Raw genomic sequence first — 25,248 nt, forward strand, 5'->3', positions numbered from 1 at the left:
ATACAGAAAGGCACTTGAGGTAATGTAAATGTGAATCCAGTTCTTGTTATTTTTTTGTACATCAGCTCCTATCAAAAGCAGCTTTGTAGCTCTACCATTTCTATTAGAGCATTTGTCATATAACTCTCGATTAAAAAATAATTAAAGGTAACTGAGGTTACTTCAGGAAGTTTTGGATGAGGTATATCTTGAAGAAACAGTCACTACACATCCCATATGCAGTAGTACCCAACAAAATATGAAGCTAACCAGCAATTATGAAGCTAGTTACTAAGAGTGAGGAACATGTTATGGCAGTGAGCTGAAAAATATCTAGGACTTACTGTTTCAACAAAGCCAGTCTTTCTTTTCTCCATGCAGCAACTAGAAATCCATAGATATGCTCTATGCTGACTCCATGTTAACATTGCTATAGCAGTGCCTTCTCATCCTTGGAAGACCCATTTGGGCAGGGCACAAGGCAAGCATCACCTGCTGCAAAAAGCTGAGTCTAAAAAAAAGAAGCAACAGAGCAGTAAAGCAGAAGGCTCTTAAAATAACAAACGAAACAAGATAGCCACAAGGTACCTGTGGCACAAATCTACTTTCAACCTCTTTGTTCATTCGTTTCCTGGAATGGAGAAGTATCTAGGAAAATAGTAGGTAGGAGAAATAAATGTTGAAAGTACTTTCTAAAAAAAGCTTTGTTGTCAACACTAGTAAAAGCAAAAAAAACCCAACATATAAAATCTATAATGCAATTCAGATTGTGCTTCCTGAACAAAAGCAGTGAATGTTCCTTGTCTTACTTTTCTTTCTGTGATGCAGGCAAAGGTCTGCAAAGCAATAGAGAGAGCTATGTGCACAGTACGACTGTAAAATGTCATGGAATAATGAAGTTAAATCCTTCATGTGTCTTAAAATCCTATTAACAAGAAATAAATAAAGCTTAGGACCATGTCAGGATTTATAGTTATTCAGATTAAAGCAAGCACCTGACTCAAGTTCAATGTTTGGGTTTTTTATGGTTATCAAAGATGTGGAGAGTTCAGTAACTGAAGTTTTATTAAGGTCAGATTCGGGTAGAGCTGTTTGAAGCAGCTCTTGGCTCCTGTTGGGTTATACAGGGAGAAGCTGACTACCCAACCAAGGAATTTGGTGCCTTATGCCGAGTATACTTCTGAGGCTTAAGATTATGTCATCCCATGTTTTTCTACACCCTAGAACATTGGGTCCCTAATCATGATTGACATTAATGTGGTACAAGTAAGAAATCATAGTAATTCTAACAACAACATTTGGGTTTCATTTTTCCCTAACCATACCAGCCAGATGACTGTTTAAAAAGAAAGTGAGGGCAGATATTTAAAGACCGAATTCATCAACTCCATGGCACTCCAGCCCTTTCTTTTGCAGGATTTTAACAGAATTTAAACCACCTTTATATTATAGTTCTTTTACTGAATAATATATTCAGGGCTAATATATTAATAGTCAGTAGTTTCAACTAATGTCCAGTCTCCTTGGTAGATAACTATTTTGTATACCTTCAGAATCTGCAAATTCCCTCAAACCCTTTCTATTTTACACAGAGAACCACATTGCTTAACACAACACAATCCTTTGTTCCTTAACTTTCACTTCATTTTATACTGCAGAAATCTTTTGTACTCCAGATTGCAAACTTGGTCTGGAGTTTTTTTCTGGGCTTTTACTGCTCCCTGTGAAGTAGATATGTGTTGTGCATCACCGGATCCAATGTTTTCTGCGATCCCTTTCAATTAACTTGCTCTGCTCTGATAGCAGCCAAGTACCACATTTCCCAAAGACTCTTGCTGTGATTTTATTTCACTTCATTGGTCACTTTTTCTGGCTCATCCCATCTCATTTGCTCTTTCTGTCTCTGCAGACAGCTGACCTTGTAGAAGTTCCGGAGAAAGGCAATAGCTCTGCAGGCACCCTTGACATAAGCAGGAAACGCAGCAACAGTGGTGAGTGCAACCAGACCAGGACAACATCTGGTTTATAGGCCTTTGTACAAACTATTTCAGATGGGAGGTTGTGGCATGTCCATGTTTTAGCAGCATTCAGGTTTTCAAAGCGGGAGCTGAGTTGATGCAAGTACTTGGGGAATGCTTTTTGCCATTGAGATGAAATTCAAGTCCCAGTTTTCTCAATCTGGTGTGTGCAGAGCTGAAACTGAACAAGGTTCAGTCCCTATTTTCTATTTTCCCTTCATGAACATGACTATAGACTAACCACTTAACATGCTTCAGTTCCACATTGTCAAAGTGGAACAAAAACAATATTTTCTTTCTTTTCCATATGTTTGATTTTTCTGCATGATTTTGTATACTATAACCTCTTTGGGACAGAAAATTAATCATAAAATATCCATATGTCCATATGTTGTAAAATATGCAACACGATTAATTTTGATTATAATTGCAACTTCTCCGTACAACTATAGTGTGTGCCCACTAATATTAATGGCCCAATTCCTTTGTTTGACTTGAAGTACAAAAGTAATGTTTTTACAACCTTAGCATGATGGGATTTAAAGACCATCATAGCAATCGAGAGCTTAGTAATGAAATCTCAGCCACCAGAAGTTGGTGTTTTTAATCCCATTCATGAATTTGGTCATGGTGAGGGAAGTCATAAACACAAAGGGTTATTGCTAAGTAAAACGTCAAGCCCAAACCATCAGAGTAACTTCTCTAGCAGCAACTGAAGTCTGTTTTGCTGAATCTCACAAGATGTGCACTACATAAACAAATCACAGTGAGTATAGCTTTTTCTTCATAGCACCCTTGGTGCTACTTACGTACGGCTACCAGTTGATGTAGGTGAAATACCAGGTTCAGCTGTCCATTCCCATATTATGCTACCTTCTTATTCCTTTTCTCCCTTCTTGGTCCTATCACCTCTCCTCACTGTGTTCAGTTATTTCCTTCCTCTCATTTTGTGAACACCTCCTCTATGTTATCTGATTCTCCTGAGAAATTTTTTAGGTTTTCTCTCTTGCAACTGTAAGTTGACCTAACCTGGTTAAAGATAAAAAAATTCAGTCTCCATCACATTGTTTAATCTTGCCCACCTGAGATTAAATTGACCCTGTTTGAGTTTTCAGATAAATTTTTATTTCTCTGTTAGTCAGTAGTTTCATTTCTGAAACCCAAAGAAACTTTTGTTCTCTGAGATCTGTGTTCACTGAATGCACTGAAAGGCATTCAAGGAACTTACTTAAAGAGATTAGTTTAAAAACTCAGCATGTGTCAAACCTCCAAATAACTTCCGCGGCACATTAACGATTCCTTTGATCAGCACTGCCTTTTTTACAATCCATCCTTCAGAGGCTCAGGGTATAAATTATGCATCAGTCACTCCAAAAATTTCCTCATGGTAGATTTTTAATAAACTGCCTGCACTGTTTGCACAAGCTATGGAAATGGTAAAATCCTTTTCGGAATGTAAAAAACCCTGGTTTTTTTCTTTTTTTTGTCTGCTGCTGCTAGGGTAAACAAATATGAAAATAGATGGATTTCTGTTGTGTGGAGATATGAACTACATGCCTCTATGGCTTTCAGATTTGAGTGCCTCTTATTAATATCCAGAGATCATGAGCTAAACATAGATTAAAAATTTAACAGACTAAATTCAAAATGCTGTTACAGGGTGATTCATGACTCCTTTTCTCTCAGTTGTCCACTGCCTCTTTATCAGGCAGTTCTACATTAATGTCTTGATGACTCAGGTCCATTCCAGTCGGGCTTTTCTGTGTTGGGGTTTTTTTGGTTGGGTTTTTCCCCTCCTCAATTAAAATACTGTCCTCTACAAATTATTTAGAAAAATGTACATTTGATACCCTTTGGTAAAAGGAAACAGCAGAAGAGATGCAGCCTGCAGAAGGGTGAAAGGACCCAGTATACATACGGCCATGTAATCACTCCCGTAGACTCCCATGACAACAGCTTCAAGGGGAGATTCTTTCCTTTGGGACCTGGCATGCATCCTATGAAGCAAAGCTTCCCAGTTTACAACTGTGAGATGGCATACCTAATTTCTAGCCCTTCAGCCTCCTCTAAGCCAGTTACACTCTTTCACTGCCATGAATTGCCATCTGTAACAGAAGCCCCACAAGCCAAAATGTATTTTAGGTGACATTTACAAGCCTGTGATCAACAGGGATTTGAGCACTTTCTCCTTGAGTCAAAGGATTTGCCCCTCCTGCAAACCCAGTTTTGGTGAACACTTCTCAACAAACACAATGACACAGTTCAGCTCCTTCCCCACCTGCTGGGTCAGCTCCACTGTTCACAAGGCTGTCCATAAGTAACTTGGCTTTATTTTCTGTCACTAAGCAGAAATTACTCCAATTACATCCAATTACAATGCTGAAAAACTTCCATTTAATTTCCCCCAGTCCAAAATGCTGCTAGTTACCCAGCTCAGTATTCATCAGAACACCTTTAATTTGCCTCCCTAACTCCCTTTCCTTTGGATGTGATAAACAAAGCACAGTAATTTGAGAAGGATTTAAATACTGCCAAATTGTAACAGAAGCAGTTTACTACCCTTTATACAGACGTCAGGCATACATATACCCCTACATTAAAGATAGAGGAAATTAGGTTTGTCTGTAAGGTTTTCCTCTAGTATTTGTGACAATCTGCAGGGTCAGAGTGCCTTTGCAACAGGACTTGGTGAGAAACATATTGAGACCCAGCTCAGCTACAGTCAGGCCACCCGGACACAACTTGTGGCATTTTCAGGTTAAATGTGTCAGGTATCAGCTCACATGCTGTCTTCATATTCGTGCATTGGACTTTATGATTACAACATAGTCTTACATTTTATCAGAGAATATGTGCTTCTGTGTGCTCATGGATGCATGTCACTTGGTACAAAATATTTCTTAGGCATGCTATGGCTGCCATTTTACCCATCTTCTATCTATTACAAGAACACTGTCTTGTTTGTCAATGTTGAAGTACAACTCTCTACTATCAAAGAACCCTACTATTTCCCTCATAAAGCTTCTTCACAGAATCTCTGTTAGGTTGTCACTTACAGTGTAGAATAGTCACAGAAATATGTGTTCATAGAAGAAAGGGTGAGCAAGTGAAAGAGCAGAGGAGAAGAATTTAGTGGCTTGGTGTCCCTTGGACCTTCTTTTCCCTGGATGCATGCAACTGTATGACAGAGAAACAAAAAGAAAATGTGCTCAGTTAGCCTGATACTTATTACCATTTTGGTTATTTTTTCCAAATTGTTGGAGACTACAAAATGGTGGGAGAAGACACTCGTGGTTCTAGATGCTAAAAACTCCAGCTAGTAAAGTCATATTCAAACTTTATGCAGAAGCAAGAAACATCAGGAAATTCTTGAAATGTGAAGGGGGAATTCAGTCAATATGATAAAGACACTGTGGTTTTTCTAGTGAGATAACTGAGCACAGCTCATGAATCAATTACAATAGAGAGTAACTGATTAGATATGAGGTATGTTAGGTGCTGTGACCATTATCTTATTCTAAGAGATTCTGGTTTAGAAACTTAGAAGAAAATTTTCACATGTACAGGCCTGTGTTTCAGTTTACGCTTCCTGATCTGAAAACAAATCGGGTACCTCCTGTAAAATCAGAGAGATGCAGCATATCCAGTGAAGCCCAGGCATAGACTACTGGAGAGAGGGATCAAAGAAGATGATCAAACATTTAGAGATAGAGGACAAAGAGGGGAAAGAAAGGGTTTTGCATACAAACTTACCTCAATACTACTCATACATGATCATCAGGTTTCGTAGGTGCTTTTAAATAGAAATACTGGTTATCTGATAATAGAAATGCAGTATTCAATGTGAGAAAAAGGCTGTTGGACTTTAAATAGTAATGCACTTATAGTACCAAGCTTCTATTCCTGGTGCTGTACTTGTGTATATTCATCTGATCAAAATGGTTTGTTTGTTACAATTATAAATTCTTGAGGACATTGTGTCATATGCCAGCAGGATACGTGGTTTTGTTAGGAGTGTAGAAGGGTTCAGAGGAGAGCACAAAGAATCAAAGAAAATAAGGGAGAAAGCAAAGAGATCAAAAAAATCAAGGCGGTATTGTTGAGGTGAAGAGTCTGAAACTACTCCTAATATGTCATGTGTTTTCTTTATTTCAGTGTTTACATACTCTGAAAATGGCACAGAACACTTCGGAGAAGAACCAAAAAGTATACATTCCCCGGTATGAGCATAAATTTTGTGCAAATGCAATGGGAATGGGAAGTCATAAAAAAGTCTTGGTTTTATAGCTGTCTGAGGACTTTGAGTAGGTCTGATGGGGCACTGATACCTTACTCTCATGTTCTTATACCATTTCTGGGCCACTGGCCACAGCTGGAAGCAATACACAGTACTGGATGGCTTTTCAGTTTACCCTTTGTGGTCACTTTCATGTTTTCCTGTTTATTGCAAACTGATATTGTGAATACAAAAGATCCAGCGTGTAGGCCGTGTAACTACAATAGAACTGATGTAACATAAAACCCACAGATTTGATTTTGAAAATTATTAGTGTTTATTTTAGCTAACTTTTTTTTTTTGCCATCAGATTAACAGTGGGAAAAGTGAGCAGAAAGAGTAGCCTGTCTTCTCTGTGGAAAGCCCAACACAGAAAGCTTTCACACATTAAAATCACTTTAAGGAAGTGATTTTCATACCCTGACTTTTGGATCTGTGTACTGTATGATTCTAGCTCCATCCTTAATGAGAACTGTATAATAGACACCTTATGTAATGCCAATAATACACTATTGGGCTCATAAGAGTCATACACTACAGAGAGCAAAAGGTAGAGTCGTTTTTAAGATCTCACCCCAGAGACCCACTTGTGCAGATTTTTGCTTATGTTCTTTGGAAGCCTGGAATTTGATCTTGGGGTTCAAATAATCTTATTTCTAAATGAAGATTTTTACTGCCTTAATGGCCTGCAATGTATCTGGTCTATAGTCCTCCACGCTGTGAAAGGAGTGAGATGGTTGTGGCTAATTTATTGTAAGATCAGGTCTTGATTCCTCTGTGTCTAACAAAGTGAATCAAACTCCTGTACAGAACAGATATTTAAATTTTCTCTTTCTCTTTTTTCTTGAAGGGACCATTTTATAAAAGCACGTTACAAATGAACACCTATGTTGCCTTGTACAAATTTGTACCACAAGAAAATGAAGACTTGGAGATGAGGTAAGCCCCAAAATACTTGTTTGTTGATTTGACCCGTGAAAACTCATGGTCATATGGTTACATATTACTTTGGGGAAGGAAGGGTTTGTTCCGATATTTTTAATAAACATTTTTATAGAAGTATCCACTTGTAGATATAAAGATATTCTCACATTTAGAAAAACTGGTGACCAACTGTTTTGGCAAGGACTTAAAACACTGATGTCACCTCAGGAGCAAGATGACTTTCAGGTGTAAAATGCTCTGGTTTCTGTTGTTTTGTTTTTCAATCAGAAGTTTTCAAATAGGAATTCATCATCAGCTCTCATGCTAATGCTGACACATTTTACCAGTCCTGTTTGATCCTCCCTCGTATTCAGGTTATGTCTGAGAAAAGGGAATGATGTCCAGCTGCTGAACGGCAGTGTTTTCACACAAGAAAGATGTATTCTGAGCTTAGTAAAATAACCTTGTTTATTTTTATTTTTAGCACTTTGTTTCTCAGTTCTGCATCAGCCGCTAGCATTACAAGATCTAATCCAAGCCCACTGAAAGGAAAGGACATCTTTTTTTTTTTTTTTGATGAAATCAGTTTGCTCATGCTACTCACGTTTTGCGTGGTCTTACTAGAGATCTTGTCATGAAATGTGTCAGCTCTCTTCAGTGCATACACTATATCAAAATAATGATGCGCATGCCAGAGAACTTTGGAAATTTCCAGACAAATGCCCCTCATCAGCACCTCCTTCACTGAAAGCCTTTTTCCTGTTCCCAGCTCTGCCTTCTCATCACTCTAGAACTAAGTGTGGGATGCAGGAAAGAAATTACCAGCTTCTCTATTATTCTGCTTTGCTGGCATTTCCTGCTTGTTAGTTTAGGAATGTTGGCTCTTCAAGAAATAACCACAGTGTACGGTAACCTTTAGTGCAACTTGACAGCTATTCTGCTTGAGGGATTCCACTTTGCATCCTGCTCCTTTAGGAGCGTATTCTAGCTTGCGCGTTTCTTCCATGAAGTTGAACACCTCTCAGAGAACCCTGCACTGGACTACCAACCTCATCCAGACACAGAAATCAAAAAAACACATCATCCTTGAAAATTCTCCTGTCCCTCATTTTAGGGGAAAAAGGAACCTGTGGTCTACACCCTAGGCTGTTGCGACTAACAGGCTATGTCTAGAGACACCAGCCAGATTTTAGACTAGTGTTACTCAGCTACAGCAGTATGGTTTGTCCCACGGTCAGAAATTCAGAAATTCATGTGTTAACACTTTCATAAGGAATGCCAAACACCTGGTAGTGTTGTTTGGGTTTTGCTAAGCCAGGCAGGATTCATCTCAATTGCATGAATTTCCATTTGTCAAACATAGTTGAGGTGCTGGAGGTGGATTTGGCATAGCAATCTTGTCAAGACTGACAAGCACTATTCTGCGAACCCAAGTCAGTAACCAGTCAGGTACTGATCAGCCCTAACACAACAAAGGCAAGTAGCAGGGGAAGGACCTGAGATGGGAAGAAGAGTTAGGACAGATTTCTGGAGAGCCCAGCTCTGAGGGGATGCGATGAGTGGCAGATTACTGCAGTGGAGATGTGAAGCCCAGATTTCAGTAGCAATAAGTATTTACCAGAACCTTGATTTCTTCCTCAACAGAAGGAGCAACCATTAAGGCTTTCCAGTGCTCTGGAATAAGTATAATGGGACATTGCAGTAATACACTTGTAGAACAGAACAGAACAGAACAGAACAGAACAGAACAGAACAGAACAGAACAGAACAGAACAGAATAGAATAGAACAGAATAGAATAGAATAGAATAGTTGGAAGGAACCTACATGACAGCCTATCTTGCCACCTCCTGAAATATAGATCACTGAGGTAGAGCAGACAACTTATCCAGGGCTGTAATTTACAGAAGAAAAAGAAGAGACCTGAGGGTGATTTCAACCAGTAGTAAGCACCAAGCAGGTTACCCCCTTTCAGGGACTAGCAGCCTAAATCTAGGCAGCAAGAGTAGTATAGGTCCAGCTGGGATTTCTATTTTGAATCCTTTTTTGGAGTTTAGAGACATCTACATTAGCTCTGTCCTAAAAAAAAAATACAGAAAGCAAAATCAGTAGGTCTGTAATCTAAAAATCTCAGTGCTCAGACCAGTGACATGGAGAGACTTCAAGTTCAGTTACCATCTTTCTCTGACAGTCAAATACCTTTATATTTTCTAGGTTATTTTTCTAACAACCAGGCTGAAGAGTACTGGGTGGATGGGGCTCTCTAAATCTTAAATGTGTTCTTCCTTGCAGTGTAAGAGCTCCAGTGGTGTTACAGTCTATTCACTTGGAAGTCATGGGTTCCCTTAAAACCTCTTTGAGTATTTTGTATTAAATATTAACTGTAATAAAGGATTCATGTCCTTTCCCATGGAAAAAAAAAAGATTTTGCCATTGGGATATCAAGTTATCCATTTTCTCTAACTTCCTTTCTCACCTCAACACCATTTAATTGTTCCAAACACATTGAAACAGGTTCTTGAAGAGGGCTTGAGGAAAATCTTCAAGTACCTTTTGGTGAAAGTTGAAAAACTCTGTTTCAGATTGCACGGTGTTAGAATACTAAATGCCCACTTCTCCAGTTGTAGCAGCAATGTTAACCCCTTGGGAAGCGGATCAAAGAGGTCCACCACTGACCCTACCTCCAGCTGCATCCTGGACAGATCCACATTTTCTACGCATGCTCTGAAATAACCTGTTAAATTGGACCTGTTACCCATCATATGCTCCAGATGTGTTTGCAGGCTCTCGTGCTGATACCTCAACAATACAGTGAGCCTAAGAGGGAATGCAAGGAGGGCTAAATAATTAGGGGTCAATCATTATTTTATTAAAATCAAAGAAGTTATCAGGCAGACAGAGCGTTCTGAGGTTAATCCATTTGGAAAAGAGCTGCCACTTTCTTTCTACAACACATCGCTATTATAATTACATAATAATGATGAAGTTCCACCAATGGGGGGAAAGAGGTCAAATAACTGTTCAACTACCTGCACAAAGTCAGCTCAGCACATTTTGCTATTAGCATTTCCAGTCAAATTATTCTTGTAGATCTGTTTTGGAACTAGTCAGCTGGATGCTGATACTTAGCAATTATGACCCAGCACCACACAATATAAAGGTAAATATGTCCCATTCAAATAAAAAAGACATTCTTGGGTAGAATTATATCCCTGCTGACTAATTGCCTTTGTCAGCTAAATAGAACTATATTCCTGCTGCCTTCCTTCTGCAATCACAGCTTGAAAACACAGATGATGAAGTAGTGTGTCCCAACAAATGTCTTAAAGTAAAAAGATAATGCCTGTAACAAATAGGGACAGCTTCTTATTAAGCAGGAAGCAAAACTTCCAGTTCACAGATGTTGTCTCAAAACAGATCTAGCCCCAAAATACAGAGACTCTTATTCTACATTACCATGTATGACTGAAGAAAACCTTGCCACCTCATTGAGTCTATCTGCAATGAATGATCAGAAAAAATAACCATTAAAGGACTACCTTCCTATTAGAAGGGAATTGTGAAAGCTGATTCAACATGACAATTAAGAATCAACTACTATTCCTCTTCTAATTACAGGCCAGGGGACATGATCACGCTTCTGGAAGACTCTAATGAAGACTGGTGGAAGGTATGTGCTAATTATTATATATCTATTTTCTTTCCAAAGGGAAAAATATCTTCTTTTCAATTGTGAATTTGCATTAAAGCTGCTAGTGTTAACAATCTTCTTCTATTAATACGTTTTCTCCATAGGGGAGAATTGATGACAGAACTGGATTTTTTCCTGCTAACTTTGTTCAAAGAGTGCAGCAAAATGAGAAGATTTACAGGTGTATCAGGACATTCATTGGCTGTAAGGAACAGGGACAGATAACTCTGAAAGAAAACCAGGTAAGATCCCCTGTGCTGGACCCTCAGTGAACTAGACCATCCAGCAGTCTTACCAATGACTGGAGGAAAAATTGTACAAGATGAGGACAGGTAGACTCTTTTCATTGCAGTTTTACTGGTAGAGTTATTATTTGCATGGCAATCGGGTCTAGTAACCAGTTAAGAGCAGTGTTTGCCTTGTGCAAACACATACTCCCTACCTAACATAGCCTAAATTTTCAGTCTCACAAACATTCATAATGATACTTTGTATATTATCCACTCTATTACTGACTTCAGAGCGACAGCTCTTAGTGGTAGAGCTGTCTGTGAGCACACAGTCTTAGTGGTAGGCCATGTGCACCTAAAAAATGCTCGGTTTTTCTCCTCATTATTGGAGCTAATCTAATTAAAGACAGGGGCTCCCTCCCCAGACTTAAACTTACCTAAAAATCTAAACACAGTTCATGATTTTGGCTTCAGCAGGAACAGAATTAAGACAGCATCACACAAACCAGTGAATCTTAAATTTAACTCTTGTTTGCCAGCTGCAAACTCTATTTAATCATTAATTTTTTGTGTCACCACTTACATACCCTCTCTACAGGCCATAATATATTCTAAACTATAAGTGCTGCTATGAGCTACACCACATACAGTGAGGTCTTGCAGGGTCCATTCAGCCTGGTGTACTTTCAGCTGCTCCTTCTACTTTGTGTCCTTCAGGTGGGTTCACTAGGCAAAAGCCATGACCCAAAGTCTGCATTAAAGGACAGGTTTGTTGCATAAGCTCATGTAAATAGGAGGACGGCTGACTAAGGGTGACACACAGCTCCAGTTCTTTGAGACCTGGATGTAATAAAAAGCTAGATTTTTCTCACTGCACCTTGTGAAGCCTAAGGTTCTTCCACCTGATTGAGTCTTTCTTTTCCTTTGGCAACTGATGTCACCTCATCAGTAATTGTTTGCCTGATTTTAATAGAGTAGGAGTCAGAATCAGTGTGGACTTCAGGGCCATAGATTTTCCGTGCAGAACTTCGCTCCACTGGTAGATAAGATTAACTTATATCTTTGCTGCTGCTGTCTTGCAGCATAGTAAAACATACAGGTGCTAACAATCCTTGGATTTACACAGCTTTTTAAGGAAGGTACAGCAATGCAATGACCAGAACACATTTTGACTGCCCCTATATGCACAGTACTTTGGTCAGCCCTGAAGCTGCCAGAAAGAGAGAAAGTTCTTAAACTCTTTTTACCCAAAATCTCTTTTGATGTATATATATATATATATATATATATATGTACACAGACAAAAAACCCCAAATATTACCAAATCAGAACAAGAGCTTCTGCAGGCTTTGTGCTCTAGAATAAGCAATACAGAAGGGTAAAGCCTAGGGAAATGGTAGTGTTGGAATATGGCATGTCAACATGAGGGAATGGTCAAGATCTCTGTCCCTTCTCGTTAGTGGCCACACTAGATCATCTCTATTAGTGTGGCTGCTGCTGCAAGCAGTGAGAGCCCAGTTTCTTTCTTCAGTTGTCACAAAATCACAGTTTCCAAGCAGCAAGTCTGACAGCTTCATCTAAACACAAGGACCTTCCTACTGTCCCTATTTCATAATAGGCTCACAAGGGAGCTTGAGGTCAGGGGTGCCTCATCATCTCTGGCAGAGCAGGAGGTAAAGAAAGGGATGAATCCATCTTGTCTGTCTACTACCTCCTCATTTGTTGTAAACTTTTTCAGCTCTATGGCAAGCCCAAACAAATTCTGAGGTTGAGCGTGCATATTGCCAGATGCTCTCTCCAAATGAGAGAGGTTTCAGAGGAAACTCTGTTGTGAAATATAGGGCAGAGATCAGACTGCACAAACACATGAATGCAGGGACATGAGAGGAAAGGAGTGCAGCAAAGTAATTCCTCTCCACTCTCACACAGCTTATGCAAAACGGATACATTTAAGTAGCCTGAAGGCCATTTTGAGTAATTTCCAGGCAGGATAGTCACAACGAGGCCACAGGCACTCATCTGCTTCCTGCTGCCCCTCAACACAGTGTATGATTTTTGTCTTTTTTTTTTTTTTAACAGAGCAATTCTGCCTTCACTGTGGAAAAACTCTTTTTGTGAAAAACATTTTTAATTGTTACTGGGATTTTTTTACTTTAAAAATTTATTTTATATTTCCAAAGTCAAATTTCCTTTCTTCTTTCTTCAGTCATTTCTCTTATTTTCTGTCTTTTATTTCTCCATGTGAAGCAGAGATAAAAGTGCAATAGGAGAAGGTATAAAAAAAAAGTCATCTGAATGGGACTTGTGAGAAAACTTTGGAAGAATTTTTTTTGTTCATTTTTGTTCTATTGGGAATTTCTACGGGATGTCATCATCTATTTTACCTGACTCTGGGCAGAGTCCAGAGTCCTATGAATGCAATATATCTACTATACGCAAAGCACCAACTTCTTCCAGATTAGCAAGACGGGGAGATTTATTCGTTGCTGCCAATTCCTGTCAAGTCTCACTTTACCTAGAAAAACTCATTAAGTGGTCTAATAAATTCTTGTAACTAGAGTATGGCAAATTGTCCCAATTTTATTGTTAATTCATTGAGTCAATTTCTATGTGGTTTAAAAGAGTCTAGAGCCATTCTGACAACAAAAGCAAGGAGGATATGCAAACAGAAAAAATTATCCAGTGAAAATAAAGTGAATTTTTGTTATATTGCTTGATACCATCCATGGTTTATACTGCAGGTCTCTATTCCCTTTTACCTTGTATGAATGTTCCCAGATACACAGTCTATTCCTGTTAGGCTAAAGCAATATATGCACATCAACAAAGCCACATGACTACCTTAAGAAAAGCTATTTTAGGCAAGTAGAGATATTTTCAAAGTTTGAGGTACGGTACACTTAGCAGTATCCTGCCTTGGAAATAAAATTTTGAATTTCAGCTTCATACAAGCCTTTCTGGCAAAGCCAATACTCAGTGGAGGACTGAAGAAAAACCGCAATTTACTCACCTATCTTGAGCAATATGCACAAGCTAGTCTTCACAAAGGATCCCTTGAAAATTTCACTATGAAATATGAGAAAAAGTACTGCTTCAGAGACCCCAATATCTTGGATTTCAGGGTTCACTGATGGATTTGTGAGTTCTAAAATCAATTCAGATGATGACTGGACACCACAGGGCTCAATCAGTAATCTGTGGGAGGGAGGTAGACATAGCTCCTGACATCATTAAAGCAAGACTATTAACAGGGAAACCAAATCCAGCCAATTTCTGTGGCTTTCCACTCTTTTAAGCTGTCTCACAAACACAATATCCAATATATCATCAATACTTGGAAAAACACCTCTTGAAATATTTTTAACATTTTGGTCATCCTTATTTGTAATGAAGTGACAATAATCTACTGTTTGAATGTCTGCTTTTACTTCTCTTATCCTACTTAAAGAAAGGAAATAATCTTTAAAAAAAATCTACTCACACCCTTTTCTGGCTGCCTCTGACACCTACAGTCACACTAATACAAATGACTTTAGAGTTGGGCTTTTTGTGATTAAATAACACAGCTGATTTTAATTTGCACGAGTGATCTTGTGCAATAGAAATTACCCCAAACTGTAACGTTTGCAACAAGACAGAGAATCAGAAACTCTTTGCTTCATCCAGGTGTGCGCTGTGAGTTTACATAAAAGTCAGTGCAACAGATCCGTTTTCTGATAGATATTCATAAATGTCACTGATGTAAACCAGTCCTGCTGGCGAAAGCATGTTCCAGCCAGTTTCTGCAGTGACACCAAACAGGCCACTACTCTTATGATGGCTACAATCTCCAAACCAGGTCTGTCAGCCTTGCTGTCCCCTTGGCACTGCAGTTCAGGGGGTAAACTTCCCTCCTACCCCACCACCTCAACACAGGAATTTCAGAAAGAGTGCTTTTAGGCACTTTTATATTAGCAGCTATGTGCAGATATGAGGCAGCCACAAGGAGAGCCTGGGAATTGGCTTAAACATACCCACAAGACTAGGTTTAACAAGGCAGAATTCCAGGCAGGGTCTAGAGACCCGGGGAAAAAGTCTGGATGCTTTCTTGCTACCTGGCTTTTCACCTCATTTACTAGCAGGTACTTTATGTACCCACATTCTTGGGATATTCTAATAGAAGCTGAACTTCTAAGAGCGTGAGTCAGCTGCCTCTGAAAATTAGTTTCATCACAGTGACTTATGCATTAGGATTAATTTACTTAAACTTGGTACCGAAAGTGATGTTGCAGTTCTCTGTGTGCTCCCCAGCTGTAACTGCTGCACTTCAAAGCTAGGCTAAAAGGGAACAGGGTCTTTTTCCAGCTATCTATGATTTCCATTGACATCAGTCTTGCTGGGCAGGGATGGGTGCTCCCACTCATTCTGAGATACTGAGTGGTACACAAAATTTGCAAGAGTTAAAACAAGTGCACAGGCCATTATGCATCTGGTTTAGTCCCGGTCTTCTTTAAAAACAAAGTCTAATGAAACATGTCATTAAAGTCTAATAAAACCTGTCATTATCATTTACACTAGGACTGAATGGGTATGAAAACTGAACTGTTTATCATTTCCATCCACAAAGCTCATATAGACAAGAACTTCAGTGCACTGGCAGCAGTAGATGTAGAAACTCACAGTGTCCCTGTGCAGTCATTCTTACAAAGAGAAGACTTGAACTTACAGATGTCTTGACCTGGCACTTTTTGTAGGCTGCAGGACAGCTCTTGAAACTGTACTGTCCTCGTAATCCTACTTCATATAATGTTCCTACTTCATCAGAACCAGTCTGTGGCTGACAGATAGCTTAAGTATATGGAAGAAAGAAGAGAAGACAGCTGCAGAAAATTAGGGCAAGTTCAAAATTACCCCCAGACAAAAAGAACTGGCCACTTGAGCTCAAATTCAAAACACAGGCTTTAAAAGAACAAGAAAGTATTAATGACCATGCAACTTAAAGAATCATTTCTTAATTGTTCATATGCCCCACCTACTCAGGCTGACTGATAAAAAATTCTCAGGACAGATGTTGAAAAGTTCAGACAACAGTCATGATCTGAACAGTTGTTTGGTTTGTTTTGAGTGTTTTAGGTAGTTTTTAAGCAAAATGAGATGAAAGAATGGGGAAGTGACTTTATAATATTAGATCCCACTTTCAAATAGTTCCAAAGATCACTTACTGAGTGAGAAATAGGCCGAGCTCTGGTTTCTTACTCTGTGGTTTATTCCACTACTAATCTCTTGAGCCAGAGTGCAACAGTTTGTCTCCATTTGTTTTCCTACCAAATTCACTGGAGAACAGTTGCTCTGGCTCACTTTTCTTGTCAGGCTAGCAGCCTTCCCCCCAAAACATGTCAGCCTGAGTAGGTGCCATCTTAAGCAGTTTCCAATTTTATGCAGAAAACCATGATCACCTGACAGCAGCTGTGGTACCTTGTGCCTTCACAACCATAATTTTTGCCATCTGTCATCAGGGCTAATCCTCAACAACAGCTGTTTCGTCAGGTGGAATCCAAAACTCTGGGTACTACCAGGCACTTATCTGGGGTTACGTTACCCATGTAAGAAAGTCAAGAGCCAGATCCCCAGTCTACAACTTGAGGGTGAAATCCTTGGCAGCATTCATAAAAGAGGATGAGAGCAAAAGTGGTCAAAGATGGTGTTGTGTTCACTCTTTTCCGAAACTGTAGAATTTAGAGCAGGTCCAGAATTTAGAGCAGCTGTCACAGGCCCAGGAGACCTCCTGAGCTGCACAGGATTATGACAGTGCGGCATATTGTGTCCAAACTCACTCTACCCCTGAAACTTCCCCTTCCTTGGAAAGCAGTGGGAAAAAACTCTGCCATCTGGGGTCTGGCACATACAGAGGTTAGTATCTTAGTGTGAGAGAATTTCAGCTGGAATTTGGGAGAATTCAGACCTATGTATTAGTATGTAGAGTGAGAGAAGTTCTTACAGAAAGGCATTGTACTCCGCATGCCCAGTGAAGATTTAAAGTTATTGCTGTAGCAGAACACTCTCACTGATATCAAGGAGCTCTCGAACCAGAAGCAGAACAAGGGGAAAAAAAGAATGAAAAAAAAAAAAAAGAAAAGAATAAAAACCACTGGAAAAAGAATGAATCTGCCATAATTTTTCACTCCAAAAATACAAAAATAAAGAAAATCAGTGTTTGAAAAGACCAGCACTCTGTCCTTGCAATATGTTCTGCACAGCACAAGAGGTTAAACAAAAAAATGCAGCATGGTTAGTGAGCACTGTAGACCTTCTGGAGATGTGATTATTTTGGGGATTCTAGCAAAAAGCTAGATGTCTTTCAGTCATCTTCAATTAGGAGAAAAGAACAGTGATGGAGTGAGGTATTTCTTTTTACCATTCAGATCTAGTCATGGAGAAGTTGCAAAAGCTCACAGCAGTAGGGATCAGCTGAGAGGGGAATCTTTCAACTAATGCTCTTTCCCACACTTGGATAGTCTGCCATACTTGACCATCCTTAGTCTTGTGCTTCTTTACCAGCTTTTTCTCTCATCGTTGCAGTTTTCATAGTCTTTCTCAGAGACAGAGAACAATACATAGCAGTAATCAGAAACTCCTTTTTGTGTTCATGTGCTTTACACCTCTGCTTTGAATGGCAATGTGACTGCAAGGGAAGCAGATGCTATGCTGGAGATTCATGACATAAATAAGCTTTGCTGTTTTGAAACAGAACCTAAACTAAACAGCATCAGTTCTATACCTCTCCCACGCTTTCCATGTGATTTAGCCCAAACAACAATACACTATTTTTTTAATTGTATGTCAGCCCTGTTGGTGTGCTCAGTCATTCTGCCCCAGGGACCTAATTCAGCTAGTGTTGAGTAGGTAGATTAAGTAAGAAAATTAATGAGTCCATTTATTTTCCAAAATTTTGTTTGCAGGTACAGAGATGCACTTCACTATTTCCAAATACTGGAGGTGGCAAATATGAAGCAGCTTCACCTCCTTCTTATGACCTTTCATTTCTCTCTGGCAGCATCAGTGTTGTTAATAAATTTTACGTAGGTAACAACAGGACAACCTGGCCCAGAGTTCAGACGAGGTATTTAGGTGTCACCCATAGCAGTCATGATGAAATGGATTTACCCAGGAACATTTCAGAGCTATTTTTGTTAATTTCATGCGCTCTGAATTATTCTAAATAAACACTGTAAATACTTACCAGACAGAGATGAGTGCTCATCCAGATAGAGAGCTGACACTGACATCATGAGAAATCATTGAGTTGAGTGGTCTCAACAGGACCATTGGTTTTCTAATTATATTTTAACCTTGTTTGACTAATAGGAAATATATAGTTATTTGGCACAGATGTTTGAAAACAACTCTTTATTTTGTGTGGCACTGTGTTCAAGTCCCCAGTTTAAAGTACCTGTGCCAGTAGGTTTTCAAATGGCTTGACCATTACCAGATGTCTCAGGAAGGGCATTACAGTGGAAATGCCTTCAGAAAATGAAAACCTTTACCACAGTGTAATATTTGTGCTATTGGAAAGACCATATGATTTCACAACAACTACCTCTGTTTGGAGTGAGTGTCATACAAACACGATCACAGGATTTGGGTCACACATTTTGGTATCCAGAACAGGTATCTGTAAGTGCAAGGCCTGAATAAGTAACATTATCCACTGCTCATCTGAGAAGTACCTGGGCTTCTTAAACTTGCAAAAGGAGAATATGTTTGCATTCAAGTCAGCTGCTACAAGTGACCCACCTTGGCATCATGATTACTTTTCACCACCAATTCCTCTCCCATCACCCATTCCTGTCATACATAGACAAGTAAAGCAGAAGTATTACAGTAGGCTGAAATCATAATTCAAGTTTCAAAATCTTTTATCAACCACAAGTTCTTAATGATACTAATGTCTCTGATATATATGTGCACTTCAGGGAGATGGGAGAAAGTTAACTCTCTAAATATATAAGTCTGAGATTCTTATCAAAGCAGAGTCCAAAAGGGATTGTTCTGCTTATAGAATAACTAGCAGGATGTCTAACCTACCTGATAAATACCCTGGAATAATTTGTCTCTTTGATCACAGCAAAGAGTTTAATATTTTCATACTTTCTTTGTATTCAGATTTGTGTGACTTCTGAAAAGGAACAGGATGGCTTTATCAAAGTATACAGCGGGAAGAAGAAAGGCTTTGTCCCCATAGATGTCTTAGAAAACATCTGATTTCAGCAGCCTACTCACTGCAGTAGGAGCCCTTTGTTGGCAATGCCTGTCTGCCTCATCTCACACTGTGTCAACCCAGCTGGGCTGTCTTGCAGATGTTCAGGGAAATAGTGAGAAAACTGCAACAACAAGAAGACAAAGACATTAGACTGCCACAGCAACACTAAGAAATAGAAAAGTTGAATGTTTGAAAGAAAATATAGTCAGAAACCACCACGGAAATGAGAGGCTCTTGGATACTAACAGAAGTAAGGTAACGAAAAAAAAAAAAGCCCGGGCTGATTTCTGGTGAAAGGTGGCTGCTACAACCCTGATGGAGACAGACAGCTTGTTCTGAAGGACTAAACTTGTGTCCTGTTCTTGTGTCTTAGAAAATTTTTGGACTGCTTTCTTGTTTGAAGTGTGTATTTTTGGGAGGGGGGGGAAGTACCATTCAAACTGTCCTCGTACTACAGTCCAATGCTTGTAGTAAAGTGTGGCTGTAGTTCTACAGTTTTGTCCCCAGTATCAATTAATGAGTTTAAGCGTTTAGTCCTGGTATTCAGTCTCGGAACCAATCAGTTTGGAGACACCATGTGAATGTCAGTTCAAGAAATGCACTGTGCCCTGGAAGTTGGCAATTTTCTCTTTCTGTGCAATCTTCCTATATGAAAGAGTAGCGAATCTGTGTGTCCTTTGTTTTCTCTGTATATGAACAAAAGCTCTCAGCTTATGTTGGGTGTGGTGGCTGCTCTCATAGCTCACAAAAATAGCCAGTCCTCCAATTCACAAACCTGCTTGGAAGCATCCCTCTGTGTTTCCTTCATCTGGTGAAGTGAGTAAAATGCTGGGAGAGAGCCACAGGCTTGAAACATTTTATATTTTTCTGAGTTTATTGCACTTAAAAAGATTTTATATATTAATTCTATTTATAAAAAATAAAACACTTAACTAACCCCTGGAAGACTGAAAGTGCTAGTAAAAGGACAGGTTGCACACAGGAGTGAAGTCTGTAATTATCAAAACGTGGAACTTGTGACAGAAAGGCACTGAGTATCTTAGTTGTGTTCACACACTAAAGCTGTCCTCTTTATTTGCTAAATAGAAGGTTTGCAGATTCATCAGTAAACAGACTGACATGAATTTCTCCTTGGCATAAACCACTGTGACCATCCCATGAGTCTTCTCCATCCTAATGAGACTGTGCAGACATCTCTGTTTTGTCCATATAAACCTCCATCCTGAAACAGGTTTTGGGCACGTGAACCTTTTGGTACCTGGATAGCAGTCTGTGGGACCTGTGGGTCTTGGCTGAATTCCACAAGTCAGTCGGTGCCAATCCTGTTGTAGAGCAGGGGTCCTATGATGTTTGAAGACAGGGAACCTAATTTCCAACTACTTAATTGGATGTAATTGCACCAAATACACTTAAGTAGCTTAGCATGTATTATGATGTAGAGATTAAGTCCTATCCTAAAGCTCCCTGTTGAATTCATGCCGCCTTTGACTAGCTTGAAACTGAATGCCTGTCTTTTCTGTGATTAATCCCAAATTGACGTCCTAAATCCTGATACTGTAAGCCAGGCTAGTATAGGCTTTTGCAAAATTGACACTATTTCTAAAAAAGAAGTTACTAGTCCTACTCCCATACATTGAGGCAGTTTGAATCTGTGCTGCACAGCCCAGGTCTCAGTGGCTGAGTTGCCCCTATTTGAATAGCTGATCTTGCTCTAAGCCTCATGAAATCCAGGACAACTCTACACTTGGTCAGAATTTCACAGAGCAGTTTAGTCTTCAGCCTTTCACAGATATATTTTGCAGCTCCTATGTACCATTTAATTGTAGAGGAGGAAGTTGCAAGGCTGCTGACTGGGGAAACGTGGCCCTTTGTAATGCAAGCGGTCCATACTGATTATTAACAACCTACTGGCTGATCAAAAGTATCTGATTCCATATCTTCTGTGGGAATATTAGCAATATTTTTTCATTTCAAACAACATTCACTCAGCTCATTTTCCTAAGTAACCAATAAACTCAGTGGGAGAGGATTCTGATAAGCCGTAAAGATCAAGAGAAAAAGCAGTAGAGACACATTAATCCACTCTGATTTATAAGATTTTCTTTTATATTCACCCTTTCAAAGGAAAAATTCAAGTGTTTGTAACAATTACAATATTTGCTACTTTTGATCAGGTCTGTCAAGTGGACAAAAGGAAACCTGTATTAATCTGTACATATGTGCTATTGTTTACATGATTGCATCATACTGTGATTCCCTCCTATTTTGGTCTTCTACGACTTTGATTTATCCCTACAATGTGCATCATACTATTCAAAGAATTATATGAATAATATTTACAAATCACAATGGCCTTTAATCAGTGTCAATTTGATTCCTTTTGATACTGAGCAATAAATAATAAAGTGACTGAGTAAAAACAAAACAAGCCTTATGTGGACTACATTACATCTGAGAAACTATTGCTTCTGAACCAAAGCTTTCATGGTTATCTTTAATTTGTGGAGGTGGTTTTTTTTCTGATTTTTTGTTTGCTTGGTTGGGGTTTTTCCTTTGTTTTGTGTTTTTCCTGGGCTTTTGCTGCCATTTGATATGTAGATGCAATTTATACCTAATTTAGCAAGAAGCACATACCATACATGAGTCTTACTTTAAGCATGTGATTCATTGTCTACTTGCATGCTTGAAGCTGAAATACTTTGTTGAATTAAGGTCATTTTACTCAAATTTATTTTGGATGCCTTACTCTGAGTCCAGAAAAGTATCTGATCTTTTTTTTTCTTATCATATGCAGTTGCAATAGATATTGCTTTAGCAAGCAGTTAAAAATCAGACAGAAGATGGAATGGACTTTATCTGACATATGCTCAGAAATTTGAATTTTAGGAGATAAATGCTGTTCATATTTAATTTAATATTCTGCTTAATAAAGACTATGTGATGGTTGAAAGGAGAATAGACGTGTATGTTTCTTGTATTCGTTGTATCAGATTACATAAATTTTCAGGTATCCACCTTCAAGAACAGTCCCTAAACCCATCAGCCACAGGTGTTACTGAGCATTCCATTTAAAATCTACAGCACTTGCATTTGCCGTGATTAGTAAAGCATTTCTAAAGTAGTTCTTTTGTGGTGTATGTAGCATGTGTAGACTCAGAGTGAAGTTTAGTTGCCGGGCATCCTGAACATTTGTTTATGAGAGATCGGAATGTCTTTTCAGCCATTCAGCCTCTCATCACAGCATAAAACTGGCTGCAGAATGTTTCCATAAGTGCTAAGAGCAGTTGTTCAACGTAAGTTGAGTACAAGCTGCATGAATCATGATATCCTCCCAATGGTAAATAACACAGCATCCCAGTTTACCATCATCTTTTTCTACACTTGTCCATTTTGACTCAGTGACTTCTTCTGGAGATGGGTGCTGAAGTGCAACACACAGTCATCTGTGGATTCACTGCCCCAGGGGAACTAACACACTTATTCCCACAAACATTGTATATGTTTAGAATTGCTTACAGGCCTTTTTTTCTAATTATTTGTTGAGATTCAATTGACTAAATATAGCACTCAGTGCCATCAGAGAAACCTGCACCAGGTCAGCAGACAGTGACATGAGAGATTTAGAAGAGCTGTGACCTTCTAAAGAAGACACTGGAGACCATGTAAGTTGTCTAAAATGGAACTAGACAGATATCTTTGGAAAATGAACCCAGCTCATTTAGTTTAAATATGTGCAGACAAGTCTGATTTATTGAGCACTTAAATTACATCTTTCCATAAAGGATGCTGAATAAATGCAATATGGCATATCAATCTTATCCCATTTAAATACACAGTAAAAAGCATCCTTGACTGCCACAGGGACTAGAGGTCATTATCCTGCAAAAGGCTAGTCAATGTTACTGTTCTCCCAAAAACCTATGATGTAATTTGTCTGATCTAACTGCAAATGTCTACAATTAAACGAGTAAATTAATTTGCTTTCTCCTTTCCCTAGAAAAGAGAGTAACAGGCACTTCAGTACTATGGTTCATCTGACTGACTGAAGTCTTCTGCTTTTGCAGAAGCTAGATTGTGCCTCACAATGCCTGTTTCTACCCATCAACAACCATGGTAGTGTTGGATAGCTGGGACAGATGTAGACCTTCACACACACAACATCTGTATTACGGCAGAAGAATTCCTAGCCCTAATATCTGGATATGTTGGTGTAACATATATATATATATGTATCCTGCACTTTTTACACTATCTGTGAAATTACTGGTTATGGTTATTATTAGAAATGAGAAAAGAGGTGCATTTTTTTCTATTTTTCTTTCTATAGCATTTTCTTTACTGGTTGGTGGGTAGGCGTGGCTTCCTAAGTAGAACATTTGAAATATAAGGAGGGAGGAGTGTGAATGATATTCCCATGCATATTCCTTCTGTATTTTGCTTTACTACAAATAGGATCAGACCAACACTAGTGTTTAATTTCATATTTGAGACATTTCGTAATAAATGTAGTCCCAAATTATCATCCAGATTTTGCACGCTACATTTTGTAAAGCAAGGAGAATAAATATTTCTCCCAGTGGGAATATATGTCATCACAATGTTGAGTTTTCCATGGCTAAAAAGAGCATCTGGATCTAAGAAGTACACAAGAGTTATTTTTAAAACCATTCTTTATATAGAAACCTGTTATGTGCCTGGAGAATGAACACTTGGCAGGGTATGTAAAAAAGAGGCCTAGAAAAGCTGTAGTGGAACTGCTGCAGGTCAGCATGTGTGTCCAACTCCCAAGTGGCTCAAGGAGCTCTATGAAGCACTTACCTAAATTAATGTCATTTGTTCAATCAAATAAGCTTAAATTAATTTCTTATTTTATTCATGTATATACAAGCAACACATAAACATATGCAAATATGTAGGTATATCTCACATTCATCAACATCCACCCAACTGCAAGAGCACATCTTATCTTATTGTGCTCATGACCTAGTTACGGTTGTAATTGATGCCCAATATGTACTAAGAGAGGAGACTAAATGGACAAAGTAGTCTAGAAGTTTTATCTGTGTTAGACATCATCATGGCTAGGCTTCGCAAACAAAGATGTTAGACAATGCATATAACATATAAAGCCAGAGTCAAAGCAGTTGAACTGGAGATAATGCAATACATTGAGCACAGTCAAAATGCTCACTGCTCTGAAATGCACGTCACTCATCAGGCAAAGATAGGACGGCATGCCACATACAAAGTGGCAGCCTGAAAGCATTGTCAGAACATCATGTAAATCATACGGCTTTGACCTGGGTGCCTCACAATAATGAGATATGGAAAATAAACAACAGCTTATCCTGAAAGACCTGAAAGAGAAGAAGCCTAGGGGCTTTAAAAAATGCTAGTCAGTTCCACATGCACACCATGAGAGAGACACATAAATTCACCTTCAATTTAAGGAAGTAAATCAACATCTGAGTAATTACTATGCTACCAGTGGTTTGCCAGCTGACAGGATCAGGGACTGACAACACAAAACTGAAAGACCATGAGACTTGTTTCAGCTTTACATCACAAACAGTAAAAAATGACAGATAGCAGTAGGTAAAATTCACTGCTTAAAAGAAGCAGTGTGCTGTGGCACTGAAGCAAACCATTTAATGTGTGCTGTCTGTTCCATGTAGCCCTCTGTCCTTGGCAAGGCCAGTCTGGGTGGCCATGGCAGCAGGTCCAACACCATGCTCTCTTCCGAAGGCAGCACTGCAGGTGCATGGGCACAGTTGCAAAGCAGACCTCTGGGGTCTTCCCAGACTGCCAACCCTATGCCAGCAGAGCCCCTTTCCAGATGCTCTTCATTCCAGGAGTCATATCGCTTTGGTTGCTGGCTGGCAACTGCTTACC

At 39.1% G+C, this 25,248-nt stretch overlaps 1 protein-coding gene across 1 annotated transcript in view; it reads left to right on the forward strand.

Moving 5' to 3' along the window:
- STAC (SH3 and cysteine rich domain) overlaps positions 1 to 22,312 on the forward strand; it is a 74,008-nt gene extending 51,696 nt beyond the window's left edge. Inside the window, exons 6-11 of the mRNA XM_032710668.1 lie at positions 1,889 to 1,970; positions 6,153 to 6,217; positions 7,124 to 7,212; positions 10,815 to 10,866; positions 10,992 to 11,129; positions 19,260 to 22,312. Coding sequence (XP_032566559.1) covers positions 1,889 to 1,970; positions 6,153 to 6,217; positions 7,124 to 7,212; positions 10,815 to 10,866; positions 10,992 to 11,129; positions 19,260 to 19,358 — 525 coding nt within the window. The 3' untranslated portion in view covers positions 19,359 to 22,312. The remainder of the gene's footprint in view (positions 1 to 1,888; positions 1,971 to 6,152; positions 6,218 to 7,123; positions 7,213 to 10,814; positions 10,867 to 10,991; positions 11,130 to 19,259) is intronic.
- The last annotated feature ends 2,936 nt before the right edge of the window (positions 22,313 to 25,248 follow it).

This window comes from Chiroxiphia lanceolata, chromosome 1, assembly GCF_009829145.1.
Source record: "Chiroxiphia lanceolata isolate bChiLan1 chromosome 1, bChiLan1.pri, whole genome shotgun sequence".
In the NCBI taxonomy this organism is placed as follows: Eukaryota; Metazoa; Chordata; class Aves; order Passeriformes; family Pipridae; genus Chiroxiphia; species Chiroxiphia lanceolata.